General features: G+C 51.0%; 6 protein-coding genes across 6 annotated transcripts; 3 read left to right on the top strand and 3 right to left on the bottom strand.

Moving 5' to 3' along the window:
• Positions 1 to 2141: 2141 nt before the first annotated feature.
• VTN49DRAFT_4440 (uncharacterized protein) lies at positions 2142 to 4616 on the bottom strand (the record flags this gene model as incomplete). The annotated part of the gene is made up of 1 exon (XM_069412387.1): positions 2142 to 4616. The coding sequence occupies one exon, from the start codon at positions 4614 to 4616 to the stop codon at positions 2142 to 2144; it is 2475 nt and encodes an 824-aa protein (XP_069267635.1).
• Positions 4617 to 5410: 794 nt separating this feature from the next.
• VTN49DRAFT_4439 (uncharacterized protein) lies at positions 5411 to 5798 on the top strand (the record flags this gene model as incomplete). Its single annotated transcript, XM_069412385.1, has 2 exons — positions 5411 to 5484; positions 5663 to 5798. 2 exons carry the CDS (start codon positions 5411 to 5413, stop codon positions 5796 to 5798), a joined length of 210 nt encoding a protein of 69 aa, XP_069267634.1.
• Positions 5799 to 6596: 798 nt separating this feature from the next.
• On the bottom strand, positions 6597 to 8390 carry VTN49DRAFT_4438 (uncharacterized protein; the record flags this gene model as incomplete). Its single annotated transcript, XM_069412384.1, has 1 exon — positions 6597 to 8390. The coding sequence occupies one exon, from the start codon at positions 8388 to 8390 to the stop codon at positions 6597 to 6599; it is 1794 nt and encodes a 597-aa protein (XP_069267633.1).
• A 1406-nt stretch (positions 8391 to 9796) lies between these two features.
• VTN49DRAFT_4437 (uncharacterized protein) lies at positions 9797 to 10592 on the top strand (the record flags this gene model as incomplete). The annotated part of the gene is made up of 4 exons (XM_069412383.1): positions 9797 to 9866; positions 9924 to 10021; positions 10111 to 10212; positions 10272 to 10592. The coding sequence occupies 4 exons, from the start codon at positions 9797 to 9799 to the stop codon at positions 10590 to 10592; spliced, it is 591 nt and encodes a 196-aa protein (XP_069267632.1).
• A 286-nt stretch (positions 10593 to 10878) lies between these two features.
• VTN49DRAFT_4436 (uncharacterized protein) lies at positions 10879 to 12815 on the bottom strand (the record flags this gene model as incomplete). Its single annotated transcript, XM_069412382.1, has 2 exons — positions 10879 to 11192; positions 11255 to 12815. The coding sequence occupies 2 exons, from the start codon at positions 12813 to 12815 to the stop codon at positions 10879 to 10881; spliced, it is 1875 nt and encodes a 624-aa protein (XP_069267631.1).
• A 775-nt stretch (positions 12816 to 13590) lies between these two features.
• VTN49DRAFT_4435 (60S ribosomal protein uL24) lies at positions 13591 to 14261 on the top strand (the record flags this gene model as incomplete). Its single annotated transcript, XM_069412381.1, has 3 exons — positions 13591 to 13609; positions 13747 to 13859; positions 13992 to 14261. The coding sequence occupies 3 exons, from the start codon at positions 13591 to 13593 to the stop codon at positions 14259 to 14261; spliced, it is 402 nt and encodes a 133-aa protein (XP_069267630.1).

The raw sequence follows: 14261 nt of genomic DNA, 5'->3' as shown, positions 1-14261 counted from the left end.
CATCGGAAGAGCCAAACAGCTAGTTACTTCATCTTGACGGCTGCACAGAAATTCGCCGAGCTGGCAATAACAGGTGATTCGGGCAGCTGCATGAGCATGCATTGGCGGATATTGCGGCTCCGTTCTACTCTCGAGTCCAAGGAGAGCAAAAAGGAGAGGGATCAGGGATCAGGGATCAGGGATGGTGAATACCTACTAGGTTAATGAGTTGGTCATGGATCGATCGGTGAACGGTTCTTCTTCGGCCAAAATTCCAACCCTGGTTCTTGGCGGTAGATCATTTCGGAGCCGACCCACGCGCTTTAGGGTTTTAACCTTAGCGGCGGACTCCCCGGTCTTTCGCTCGCAATACGGAGTGTCTGCCATATGCCAGAGCCTCTCCGCCACTTTGGGCAGATCATCTGCCTCGACTACTATCCCTATCATACCTAGCGACTGTTCAGAGAATTGATAGCTGCACATGGTTCCTACGGATGTGGCGAGTGCGTATTTAAAACGTCGTCGAGTTTACGGCTGAAAGCTTATCTATCTTAATTACTTAGTGTGTTTGTTGATGATTCATTGATTACTTTTAAATTCCTAGTCCAGGGTCTTCATCATTCCTTCTCTCTTTCCCCTTATTTTTTATTGCATGCCTATTAAATGTCCATTTCAGCCTGTGCGATGTAAATTAGGTACGTTAATAACCTCACGTGGCAAAGTGTAATCGAATCTCTTTATACCGTTGACTGATTGCCTGAATCAGTAGTAGCTCACTACAAGCAGAGGAGGATAGCTGCGTAAAACCGTTGGAGGCGCATCCTTATTTATTGCACTACCCACCGGATGGGCCATCCCCCTCCATTCTTGAGTGCACGTTGGGTGTGGCAGATGCAGCACCTCAATACCCAAACACACGTGTTAACCAGGCCATTGCGGATCTCTAGATGTCATGGCCCATGCCGTACGCCCTATTGGATCCTGCGTAATTGAAGGTCGTGGTTGATTCTCGGTTATTCTCTACCCGGCATCGTTCAAGACAAGAAGCATGGAAAATAAGCAGTTCGCTGGGCTACTCTGCATCTTACGAACATCCTTGTTGCGATTCTAGAGCGCATACGGCTGTTTTCAGGTCTGCAATCTAACTTTGGAAAAAACCATCATGACGAAAACGATGCGATAGCGGATGTCTCTCACCGGCCTCTTTCCTTGCGATCCGTCGTCAAAGAGAATTATCTCATCACACCAAGAGAACAATATCGTTGTGCACAGAGAGGTCGAGCCTGTAAACCGTCGGCTAGCACCGGAGATCGGAAACGCATTCCACCGTGGCCGCATGTTTGTCTTCCATGAAATTCACAAGTGGCCACCCGTTGCTTGCGTTCTCGTTGCCGATCTCTCGTCCTTGTCCTAAATCGTCTCAATGCGCAGCCGCTTCTTTTCTCGTACAGCTCTTCCACACAGAGGCGCGTCTTCTTCAAAGCATTCCTCTCGCGCACAGCGTCTCCTCCCCTTAGCAGCTTTCATTCCTCAAGCCACTCATTTTTTTTTTTCTCGCGTAACATCCCCTCCGTAAAAGGTTCTTTTCCTCAGGTTATTCTTCTTTTCGCGCAGCTGCTCTTCTTTCAAGCGCGGGTACGGCCATCATCTTTCTCACCTACACTTCGGAGGTGGTGATACGACACTTGGTTGCCCAATTGCGCGCTAGCAGGGCCATTAAAGCTCTACTCCTCATGGTTCATACTTGATGACTCGTTGATCAATACTGTACTACTGAAGGGATGTGTGCTTGCATTCTCGAGTCTTCTCTACTCTGCATCTCAAAACACAGGAGTGGAGAGCAGAAGGCCAATTGCTGAACTGGCATGCATCACGAATATCATGATTGTGATGCTAGGGTCCCAATGGCTGTTGTCAGATCAGCGATGAAGTCTTTGCATGAGTGAGATAACAAGACGAAAACAACAATGTGGTAGGGGATACGAAGGGCTCAACAACATCACTCGTACATCGGTTACGAGAAATGCAACCGCGAAGAGACAGATATACCGAGGTTGGCGTCAGAGTCCATGCTCCAAGGTAAGATAGCAGGATCGCGATCTGGAGCAACCGTTGGAAAATGGAAGCCCAGGAACTCGGGCCAACCTCAGGTAGTCACCGACTCAAGCTTTCGGTACAACAGTAACTTGATGGTCAACAGGATTTTTCTCGCTTTGTTCGAACTTCCCAGGAGAGTCTTTCTTCTCAACCTGCTTTTCAGATTTGGCGGAATGCTTGGCGGAATGCTTTTTGGACCGTGGTAGTTTGTTTGGAGATATCTCTTTCAACGGCTGCCTCTTTGGCTTGACTAGCTCGGCCTGATCAAAATCAATCACCATCACTTGTCCAGTCTCCTCACACCATAGAAGATTCGCGACGCTCCAGTCGTTGTGAATCACGCCTAGCTCTTCCACTTTTTCTACCGACTGCATGACTTCACTGTGCACACTCTCCTCCCATAACCTTGGAAATTTATCGTTGGAGGGGAGCCTCTCGCCGCTCCACGAGAGGAACATCATGTGCACAATTTCCACACCGGGGAAGTAGTCGTACGGCCGCCCAAGATTGACCAAGCCCAGAAACACGGGGACGCACCTGCCTTGAAGGGGTCGGAGCCGCCTGTAAACTCTTACCTCATGTCGCAGATCGCGAATGTTTTCCTTAATGGTTCCCTTGCCAACGAACGTGTACCCATACTCCATCAAGGTCATCTTGAAGAGAGCTCCCTTTGCCCCTTCTAGTCCCATCGGTTTGATGCAGTTGCCTCTCGTCTCTTCCAACTGCTCCTCGACAAGCCAACGCCAGGTTGCATGGTCAATCGGATGGCGCCCATCCTTGGTTTCTCCCTTTTGTACGTGAAATGGGTAGTTTGGACAATTGCGATCCAGCATGCCGCCGTCTATCAGTCCAAGGAGACACTTTTGTGTACAATGCTGACTATTCACTTCGTTACCTGCAGGAGGGGCCAGACTATCCTGTTGTTTCTCCGATTTTCCCTTTCCATGCGGCAACGGGCACGGTTTTTCTGATGGCTCGCCGGTTGGCGATTCGTCGTCAGACTCGTCTGAAGGAGGATACTCGTTCTTCAGCCGTTGCTCTTCCGGACGGCACGTCTTGCGCGCTTTCTTAGTCGTCTCCCGGGAGGAAAAGGGAGATCTATCAACAGAAGCATATGCTTCAGGATCGCATGCCTCAGCGGGTGTCGATTTCCTCACACTCGATGGAATAGTTCGCAGAATCAAGTCGATATTCGCTGCCCATGGCTTGAGCAGTTTCCGTGCCCTCTGCCGCTCGTCCGCCATATGTTGCGGCGACCGGATGGCTCGCAGGGTAAAGGCAAGGACTTGGCTGATGACTGTACAGTAAACAGCATTGTCTTTATGCGCCTCGATCTCAGCCAATGGGTTTGCCAAATGATAGTAGAGGACAGTCGGATCTTCCCAATCAATCTTGAGAAAGACAATTGCCTCTCCTGTTGTAAGGTAGCCATATTCCAGACCAAATTCGATCATGCAATGGAATGTCTGCGTGATCACAGACGCAGTCAGCTTGTCGGCGTAGTCTTTGACAAGAGTATCTGTTTCGTTGGACTTCAGCCCCTTAGTTCGCTTTGCGACGTCTTCGTATATATTCATTTCGCAAAGTCTGCGAAGTCCAGACTGAAGGTAAGGGACTGTGAGTTTGTGCGGCGCTTTATGCTCAACAACGAAAATTGCCCGTCCTTTCGGCGTTGTTTCAGGTTCGTATTTGAGTATGCAGAACCGATCTGATCGCAATTGGTGGGCGCTCTGTTCTTTTTGAATGGTGGCACCCAGCGGCGTCAAATCAGGAAGAAACTCAACGCCATGCTCAAGTTTCAATCGGTTATCCGGATCACGTTCCATCAACTTGCCGATGATAAATTCAACCGGCCGCTCAATGAGGAGGGGCATGGCCTGGTTGTGGCCCGCTTCACTTGATATCTTTGGATGTTTGAAGTAATTGTCTGCAATATAGCGAATGTCTTCGACACTTCCAAAGACTCGACAATCTTCTGGAAAAGCAGAAAATACCATTCTCAAATCCTCTTTCTGAAGGTCAGGGAAATCGGACCAAGGTCGGAGGCGAGTAGGACACCACTTCTTATCCGGCTTAGTCAAGCCTCCCTGTGACGCAAAGTTCTTATCAGTCTCGACCTCCATTTTCCTGTAAAGCAAGTTGGTATTAGATATTATATATTCTGGTAAACTGATTCCGCGACCTTGTTCGCTTTCCTGCTGTCGATCCCAGGTCTCCTGTTGCGGTTCGCCCTCTGTGAGCAGGCGCTCTTCCCTCTCGAGTAGCCTTGCCTCTGCATGGCGTTTCTCCTTGTCAAGCCACTTTTCTCTCTGGCGCAGCCATTCCTCTCTCTCGCGCAGCAGCTCCTCTCTCAAGTGCAGCTTCTCCTCTTTTTCACGTTCAATCTCACGCAACCGTTCCTCTCTCTCGCGTAGCTGCTCCTCTCTCAAGCGCAGTTTCTCTTCTTTTTCACGTTCAATCTCGCGCTGCCGTTGTGCATCTCTGAGATGCAGCTGCTCTATCTGCTCCTTCAGACGCCGAATCTCGGCCTCCGAATCCATGGTGGATGGAAATCGGTTGGAGGAGCTTGGAGTATTTGCATCGGAGCAGAGCCTTGGAAAAACGACGAGGAAAGAATCGACACCATGGCGAAGAAAGAAATGTTATAACATTTATAGGTGCTAGAATTCAGTGAATAGTGAAGCAATAGAGTAAACGATAAACGATGCACTCGATGCGACGTTTTGATAATCTCTTCTTTAGGGTTAGTGTTGAGGGCTCAATATCGATTAAGGCTTGGTGTACATGTATTCATTTCCATTTCTGGTTACTATCAGATACCCTCTGAGCACTCTTCTGTGAACCGGAGTCACCAGAAGCTTTCTTGTTCTCTTTGATGATAATGATTATAAACTTTCCAACACGTTACTGGCTGTATATGAGCTGTCGGAACCTTCTGAGGTCGGCGCAGTAGCCGTGAACTTGTCTTCGTCTGGCGATGAGGGGCCAATGTCACTGCCTTTTCGTCACCAAATGGCTGTGAAGAGAGTATCACAATGGGAGTTATTCATACAATTATCAACGATGGTATAAATGACAATATTGTGTCAGTACCAGTTACAGTCTGGAGGGCTCGGACACTCTTAAGACCTTAACTGGCCAGAGCCTCAGTTACTGTACTAAGAAAGTCCGATTTCAAATTCGCCGCACCCCATTGGCAGACATGAATCTGGTCTGGGCAGACCACATGACCAACTTGGCTCACATGACATACATTGCCCTGCGCCCTAGATTACGGCGTCGCGGCGGTTGCGCAGGTGGCTTGGGCTCAATTTGCGCCGCATTTCGAATCCGCATGGCCGGTATCGGTGGCATTCAAACTGTGGCCAAAGTTCAAGTCAAGACCAATGGAAATACTGTGAGGTTATGGTAAGTATTCGACCTCCTACGAGAGTCGGAACTGCTGCTCAGTGTCTTAAGGATCTCAACCGTGGTGATATAAGGCTAGGCCTAAAAGGACACACCTCCGTTGGAAGTTGCATTTTGGCGAGGTGTTAGAACCGAGTCGATGGCCCATGGCAAGGTCCGATTAGTATATTCACTGCAGCACTTCTGATGGAGTGCAATACAAGCTCGTATCGTTTTCAGTCATGATCCTGTACAAGTGCAGCAGGCTAAATTCTTATCACAAAACGCTGCTTATTAGTGCCAGTCAAATCAAACGTCCTCCCTCAAATCAATAAACGCGCACGCCATTTCAGACCATGCCAACGACAATCCAAAACTTCGAATCCGACCCTCCATAATCTCACAGCAGCGCATCCAATCACATCTCAATTCGCTGATGACCCCCTGGGAGGATATTCTTTCCCATCACGCTCAACTCGAGGTGTGCAGGTGCACCATTCGGATTCCGGGACGGATTCCATGACCATGGGGATGTGAAGGCCACAACCCCACCAGGTAGTTTTGTCTATTGTATCGAACCACATGCTTTAGAAACCATGCCCCTAACAGCAAAAAGGGAAAAAAAAGAAAGGGATAGGATCTGCGATCCAGGACAAGGGGAATAACAGAAAAAGAACTTACGGCAATTCGAGCACGTGGATTTCCGGCACATGGAGTTCTGGTCTAGTCTCCGGGGGGGAATGACGTAAATTAAATTCTGCGTGGAGCGTGGATTAGGTAGCTGTGGTATTGCTCGTTGCCGCTGGCTATGACACAGATGGAGATAGGGAAAAGAAGAGGTGCCCTTGGTTCAGGTCGAGAGCTTTTCGCAGTGGCAAAATAAATGAATGACAGTTTTGTGGTCTGGCTCTTATATCTGTCCCCTTTTCTGCGGGGGAATGTGATAGAAAAAAAGGGGGGCAGATAAGGAAATCTATGACGGTTTAACCTACGCCGTGTTCTCGTCCGGAACACCTTCCGATAACTTATCCGCGGAGAGCTCACGTGATTCAACATCATTCCCAAATTCCAGTATCGCCGTTTCTAGCCGGCAAACCCTCCTTTATTTGAGACACACAGTCGAATTGCGCTGCTCACGAACTGACCGACTGCTCCGGCAGCCAGAGCTGGTCGTTTTGCAGAAGCGAGGTAAAGTCGATGTTGATGTTATTCTCATCCACCGTTGGCCGCACGCCAATCTCAAGCACGTCACGCGCCACCGCTTTGATTTGCCGCATGACGGACTGCGAAATGGCCCAAGTTCGCCCCATTGACTTGAACACGCCCACGGTCAGCGTTAATCGGTCCCGCTTGGGATCCGGCATCTGACGGGCTTTCACCGAGCATGCTGCAAGCTGGACGATCGAACTCAGTACCAGCGCGCAGATGAAAAATGGCGTGTGCTTCGTCACCGGGGTGCGCATGGCGGCCAGACTCGAGATCTCGCTGGCGGCTTTGACGGCTCTCATTGCGTGCGAGTGGTGTGAGAATGCCGGCATCATACACAGCCCGGGATGCCCGCAGATAACCTCGGCGGCAACCGCTGGGGATGATAGCAGGTCGGAACGTGGGAAATGGAGGTAAATTGACGCGCCGTTGACAACCATCATCGCTTGGAACATCACCTCATCAACGGTGTTGTCGGCGCGCATCAGCTCCGTTTTGGACTCAGGCAGGTGATGGAAAAAGCTTGATATCCTTGCGTCAATGGCCTCTACCTGATCTTGTTGATTCTGGACCTGATGCGACAGCTCTACGACCCGGCCGAGAATCCGAACTGCCTCGATACGGTAGGCATAGGATGAGAAATCGATATCTTCGTCAGCGAAGATCCGATCATCGAATTGCGCCACTGTGGGTGACACTAAAGGACACAGTCCGTCCTGGTAAAGGCGCTCTTCACACGGTAGCGGCACTTCGAGATCAGTGGCATTCGCAGTAAATGATTTTCGAATTCCCAAGGCCGTCAGCATGCCTTCGATGACGAAGAGTTCCCACCACGTTCGTCGGAGGCTTTCCTTCCGGATGGGGTCGCCCTCTCCGTGCGTGTCGGCGAATGAGCGCCGATGCATGCCCAACTCGTAGGCCATGTCCATTGCCTGGGCCAACAGTTGACCGGCTTCGTTGCGCTCATTGCGGGAGTGAAGTACGATGGTCAGCAGCAGCAGTGCCTGCACCTTTTCCGGACTTGGCGGTTGTGCTTGAACATCAGAGACGACCGTTCCGCGGTAGGTGTCTGGGGATGCCGAGGGCGAGAAGTGCGCGCCGATGAACTTCATCACCTGTACCAGATAGAACGGCACGTAGCGATCGAAGAACCGAGGAGGTGGAAGGATGGGATGTGCCGGATGGAAGTCCGAGTAATAGACGTTGACCAAATAGCTATCATTGGCCAAAGATGATTTTGACTCCAGCGAGATCATGGCATTATTCGGTGCGGCAGCAGCAGGAGCAATTGCTGTTGTAGTTGCTGTCTCCGATGCCGGTTGTGAGGGCATAAAGGTCATTTGCTGGGGAGGTGCTAAGGTGGCATTGAGGACTGTCTGAGGATAGAATGAGGCAGTGGAAGCAGGCGCCGATCCAGGGATGGGTGGTGCCATTTGCCAACCCGGCATGAAATTGACTTTGCCGGCATCTGCTTCTGTTGTTGCGATGTTCCGCTCTGGAGACTCTCCTTCTACGCGGCGCTTCTTGGAATGGCCCTTGTAGCCACGCCGAGATGGGGTGAATTCGCAATGCGTGCCGGTCGACTCACATCGACCGCACGTTGGACGGCGGCTATCGCATCTTAGATGTTTTTGCCGACAACTGAGACAGGCGAGTAGTGATGGTTTATTAGGGGTGTAGGAGGGCGCGGATTGCTCGTTCACGGAGGACTCGTTGTTCATGATTGCGGTGGGAAGTGGGGGATACAAAGAACAGCTTCCTGCTTGACGAGAAGAGAGAATGAGAGGAAGAAATAGAGGAACAGAAGCAAGGACTAAAAGATATTTTTTTTTTATTATGTTGAAAGACTCCTGCAATAGTATGCAAATCGAATCAGCTTGCTGGGTTCAAAAAACCGACCTGTCACGTATGGGCCTCGCCATCGCATGGAGGCACGATTAACTTTTTGTCTCTCTTCATTTTCCTCAGGAGTCTTGACTTACTGGCTAATGCACGGCCTAAGCAACGGCTTGATCCAGTGGTCGCAAATCCGCCCTCCCGAGTGGAAGGCCCGAGTTCCCCGCTTGGGACAGGCGAAGAACGGCGCAAGCCTAAGGTTGACAAACGTTTAACGCGCGGGCGGGACCAAACGTCCCGAGGATCCGGACTCCTGGAGAGGAAAGGAGCAGAAAAGCCAGTTGAGCCGAACAATAAATTAAAAAAATAGATTGACAGAACGTTCACTGGGGAAGAATAAAAGGGAAAAGTGCCGCACGTTGAAGAGGGGCTTCTTTTTTTTTTTTTTTTCCACCAAGTGAAGCGATGAATTGAATGGCCATGAATGAAATCAATGAATGAAATCAAGCGACATGGACTGGCCCGGTTCTAGGCTAAGGCAGCCCGCCTTACGTGACTAACTACTGGACCGGGACTTTGTACGGACTTGGAGAAGTCGACTTCTCTGGACTTTGGAGATGGGCCCCAGGACTCCCGACCGTTATTTCTGCAGGGGCCACGCATCCAATCTGGTAATAAGTTACTTTTGGTCCCTGGGTCCCGCTGGGACGTTGAATGTTGGCTGTGCAACGTGGGACAGGCGCCGTTAGGAACTTAACGTGCTCTTGAGTGTTTTTTTTGGCACCATCAAGGTATATCTCGCGTGCTGGGGAGGGGGATCGTTAGATCGCGCGACTGGTTTAATTGTTGGAGGGTTAAAAAATTGATCAGTTGATCAATCTTAATCGTTTCAACCGCGGTTAAGATTATCCCCATTGTACGGAGTATGGCCGCCCTTGGCAGTCATCCATGGAGGAAGGGAGGCAAGGCCGTCCTCCCAGATGACTGGGCCGTTGCAAAACTACTAGCGATGCATGCTGTTTAATCTGCTTGGCTTGGCCAGGACTGTCCATTTGTCCTTTCCATCGCCATGCCATTGGGAGCAGAGGCGCACAGTGCTCATTTTGCGTGATACGAGACCGTTGCAACTCGAATTGCGAGGCTCGCTGAACGTGACAATGGTTTGCCGAGGAGCATGATTGTGATCTGAGTTTGCTGCTACGTTGATAGCCAGCACTGTCTGGGGGTTTTCCATACAGTGGCCGTGTGCTTCGAGGGTTCGATGCATCACTCAGCACAATATTGGACCAGCATGGGACGGGGAAAAGGAGTACGGGGCAAGGACAGCTACCATCTGGATAACCTAGATAAAGTGGACTCGTGTCGAGAGTCGGCGGATTTCGAACCGGACGGCTGCTGAAATGCATTTCTACTCGTAGACAGCGAGGAGGAGTGGGACCGTGGCACAGTGCTCAGTGCGCACACTCCCTTTGGCAAAAGTCTTCCTTTCCGTCTTGCCGTCCTGCCGCCGTGCCAGGTTTGCCTCTGGCCGTCAGAATCTCAGGCCTCGTGTTAATCCTGTTGGGGACTAGCGCATGCGTCGGGCAAGCTTGGCACAAAGCTTAGTCATCACAACACCTGCAATTGCCCTTGCTGGCATCTCCAAGCTACCTCGTCGCCGACGAAGCTCCTGCCTGGCTTTGCAATTGCGATTCTGTTCTTCCCGAGGTATGCGTTGAAATCGCAGGTTTCACTTGTTGGGTTCAGGCGCTAATTTCTCTCTCCAGTGCCCGCAAATTGACCAGGGAGCCAGCCCTAGTCCTCAAGGCAATCATCACGGTCCAGACGCTCAGAACAGCGTCCCCGTCACCATGATTTCCGACAACTATCTCTTTGTTCTTGCCGTCTTCCTCGGCTCCTGCGCCATGCTCCTGATCATCCTTTACCATTTCCTAGAAGTGAACGCGCAAGATGATGACGAGTCTCCTTCCGAGAAAGCGAAAGCGAAAGCATCCGTGACTTCGCCAGATTCGAAGACGACGAAATCAACATCAGGGGCAGATTCGATCGTGACTGCGAGCTCAGGGGGCAGTCGACCGTCGTCATGATGCTGCAGGTTGAGAAGTATGTTATGGATATAGATTGTTTCAAACGCTTTCTTCCAAATCTGGTCAAAATGGCATCCGTGTCATTTTATCCGTTGCAATTGAATGATCAGGTCATCATTCAGCTCCGTTGAGCCGATCATGGATTCAGTCCAAATCTAGACTCCTACCCGGTTGGATCAAGGTGGGCAGTATCCACATGTTTTTAATTAATTGCAAACGCCCATACACTCCGGGCCAATATACGTGATGTATCCCATAACCAACCCCGGAGAACGTTATGATACAGTCAGTCTTCAATTGGACATGGCACAACCTCAAAGACATCTTCCTGATAATCCAGAACGCGATTGCGTTCGGGCGTCGCAAAGATGCACCCTTCCCGCTCAAGGCCAAAACCAATCTTCTTACGCTGTCGCTGCACCGCTTCGAACACTTGCTGTGCCCGCTCCAGGTATGAATAATGTCCATGCAACTCATAATACCCTTCGACGGCGTCCTGGACGGCCGGCAAAACAATCGTATCGTACTCGCGCGCGGTAGCGACGTCTGGTGTGATGATGGCACCGTCCTCGTCGCGAAGGTATGGCGCCAATCCGCCACCTAATCGAAAGACAAACGACTCGTAAGTGATGGTTCAGTCTAGGAACACAAATCCGCCTTACCATTTCCTGGAAACGCTCGGCTATTCCCATACTTCACGGCTAGGGGGTGGATATGCTCTGTTTGCATATGTTCGCGCAATTCCTCGGGTTGAAATCGCTTCATCGATCGGGGACAGTCGGCCCATAGGCATGACGTCTGATTCTTGAGATGACGCTTTCGTACGTGGCGACGAAGCGTATGTGCATCGTGGAGCTCAGCCTGGCAGCCTTCCCACTCGCATACATAGATCGGAAATTCCGGAACCGGCGAGGACGATTTGTGAGGCAAGATATCTTCGCCTGCTTTTTGCGACCCGATTGAGGGTGTGGAATGTACGGAACTTCTGTTTCCGGAATGAGGAGAGAGATGGGCTCTAGGTGTCGCCACCGAGGTCTCCGTCCGGGCCGATGCAACGTAGTCAACTGGGGTTGCTGGTCTGGATTGATGGCGATCAGAAAAGTGATTGGCCAACGGTGACATGGGTGCAGCCGCGTCAAGCGCGTTCATCGGTGTTTCTTGCACAGATTCTCTTGATATCCCATCGTCTCTGTCGAGGCGACGTGGTTTGATAATCGGAGAAAGATCGATTTTGATATCTTCGAGTCGTGGTGCAGGCGGTCCTTCCGAGTCAACCAGATCCCGTCGGAACGTTTCCCGGCCAGTCTGAGTATGGGCAGCTGAGAAGGTTTCTCGTAGTCCCATCGGGTGATGATTAAGCGGGGCCTCTGTGGTATGCTGGCCAGGTCCAAGACGTGCAGGTGGCCTTGACAATGGTGGTCCATATATCGTGGTTGAGTTCTCCGGAATAGGTAGCTCAGGGGAATGACGAGTCGGAGTTTGTCCTGTGGAATGTTCTAACCGGGCTTGTTTTGGTGGACGAGCCATCATGTTATCTTCATCGCTCCTTGACTGTATTGAGTTCCGGGTTTCAGAGGGTAGGAATTGCCTCTTAGATCCATTGTCTGGATCTGGTGGTGGACGGAGGGCCTGCCGCTCGGGAAGGACGGGCGGCATTTGTATACTTGGCGCCCGTTCAGGGCTAATGGTGGTGGCTGATTCGGCATTATTTAATGATGGCGCTGCAGCCGAGCGCTCTACCACCACCGGATTAACTACAGCAGCCGTGACAGGTGCAGCTGGCCCAGTATGAGCCGAAGCTGAGGAGTGTAAGGTCTTCTGAATTGATAACGAAGATCGGTCAGGACGATCAGTAGATGACGCAGCCGCTGAGGTCAAGGGAACACCGGCCGGGACTGAAAGACCACCTGTTGATGTGATTTGAGTTGACCATGGCTGGCCACTGATACTTCCTGCGCGCACAGGGGAATATAAATGTTGCGTTAGAGCCGGCTGTCGACTGGGGCTTCTATCCGACGTCAAGTCACCCTGGTGATTCTGCGACGAACTGTTCGAAGAGTTATTAGAAGAGAGAGGCCGCAAATACGGACTTTTTAAGGCAGCATTGCCTGGTTGAGTCGCATTTGGAGGCTCCGAAGCAGACGGTGAGACGTTCAAACGCGGAGAGCTGGATTCCGGGATTGTAGAGCGGAGCGCCTTTTTGCGCGACGGTGATTGCGCCATAATATTTGAAAACAGAGAATTCCCAGGCGCTGACGATGTTGTGCGCTGTTGACGTTTTCAGGACCCGAGATTAGGGGAAGGATGCATAGTACATTAGGAAACCAGGTCCATTCAGTTCTTCGTCAACAAGCTCTTTAAACTAGCAACGTCCTATTCTTCGACTGTGTCTGTCGTGATTGGCCAAGCGACGTTGTTCGCGTCGCGAACGGCTGAGGGATCAAGCTGGCGCATTCAAACTGAGTCGTGCATGGATAGATATTATCGTCTGCCCATGTAGGATTTTCCTGACCCTAAAATGGCCCGGTGATTTTGTGGACTACCAGTACGCAGTAGGCAATCTGAAGAAGAACTTCGAGAGTACTTGTCCGTGCTCCGTACTGACTGAGTCATGCAATGGCGACACGGCCCGTCTATCGAGTTGCGATCTTGTGGTTTCGTCGTCGCAACAAGCATTGAGGACGATAACTAGTCGACAGCTCACACCAACATTCATTGGCTGAAAGCTTAATCGCAACGTGCAAACCGCGAGTAGTTTTCAAATTTTCGTGTTTGGCCGACTTTGCAAGCTAACCAAACAAGGCTAATTCTATGGGGCTGCTTCTCGCCAGTCAAAAGCGGCACTGCGGCCCTAAGCTAAGCGGCAGGTCATGTGACGCACAGTCGGAACTAACCACGCACATTTTCGGCTTAACAAATTCAAGTCTTTTGAGCGAAGACCACACAACAACGACCCTTCCCTGGAGCCCGTCAGGACGACGACACGAGCTCTGCAACAATGGCCAAAACTCATGCCAGTATGTTGATCCCGCCAATTCCCCAGTCTCTGTGTTGGAGAAAAGTTGGGTGAATGAAGAGGTGGCATTTGGGCTAGACAACTGCATTTCGCATTCATGTCTCAAAACGATTTTACTGACGGATAACTCTACAATAGCCGTGTCTTCCTCGCGACGAAAGTCGCGCAAGGCGCACTTCAATGCCCCCTCGAGCGTGCGACGTGTGATCATGAGCGCTCCTCTGAGCAAGGAGCTTCGTGAGAAGTACAATGTACGAAGAAGCCGGCCCTTGAAACCGATTCCTTGAGCAGTCTACCCTGCTTTCCCCCAATCGAACAACAACCAATGTTGCGAGTTACGATACTGCGAAACACAGAGTCTAACACGTTTCCTACCACAACAGGTTCGCTCTATCCCCATCCGCAAGGATGACGAGGTGACGGTCGTCCGGGGTTCGAACAAGGGCCGTGAGGGCAAGGTCACGAGCGTCTACCGTCTGAAGTGGGTCGTGCACATTGAGCGCCTTGTCCGGGAGAAGTCGAATGGCCAGAGCGTGCCCATTGGCATCCACCCGTCCAAGGTTGTCATCACGAAGCTGAAGCTGGACAAGGATCGGGAGAATCTGCTGGAGCGCATCAAGAAGAGGCGGGAAGAGAGGAAGTCGTCGGCATAG

This window comes from Thermomyces lanuginosus (genome assembly GCF_041956635.1).
Source record: "Thermomyces lanuginosus strain ATCC 200065 unplaced genomic scaffold VTN49scaffold_31, whole genome shotgun sequence".
Classification (NCBI taxonomy): domain Eukaryota; kingdom Fungi; phylum Ascomycota; class Eurotiomycetes; order Eurotiales; family Trichocomaceae; genus Thermomyces; species Thermomyces lanuginosus.
The sequence above is the reverse complement of the archived record's forward strand: the minus strand, read 5'-3'. Positions and strand labels throughout refer to the sequence as shown.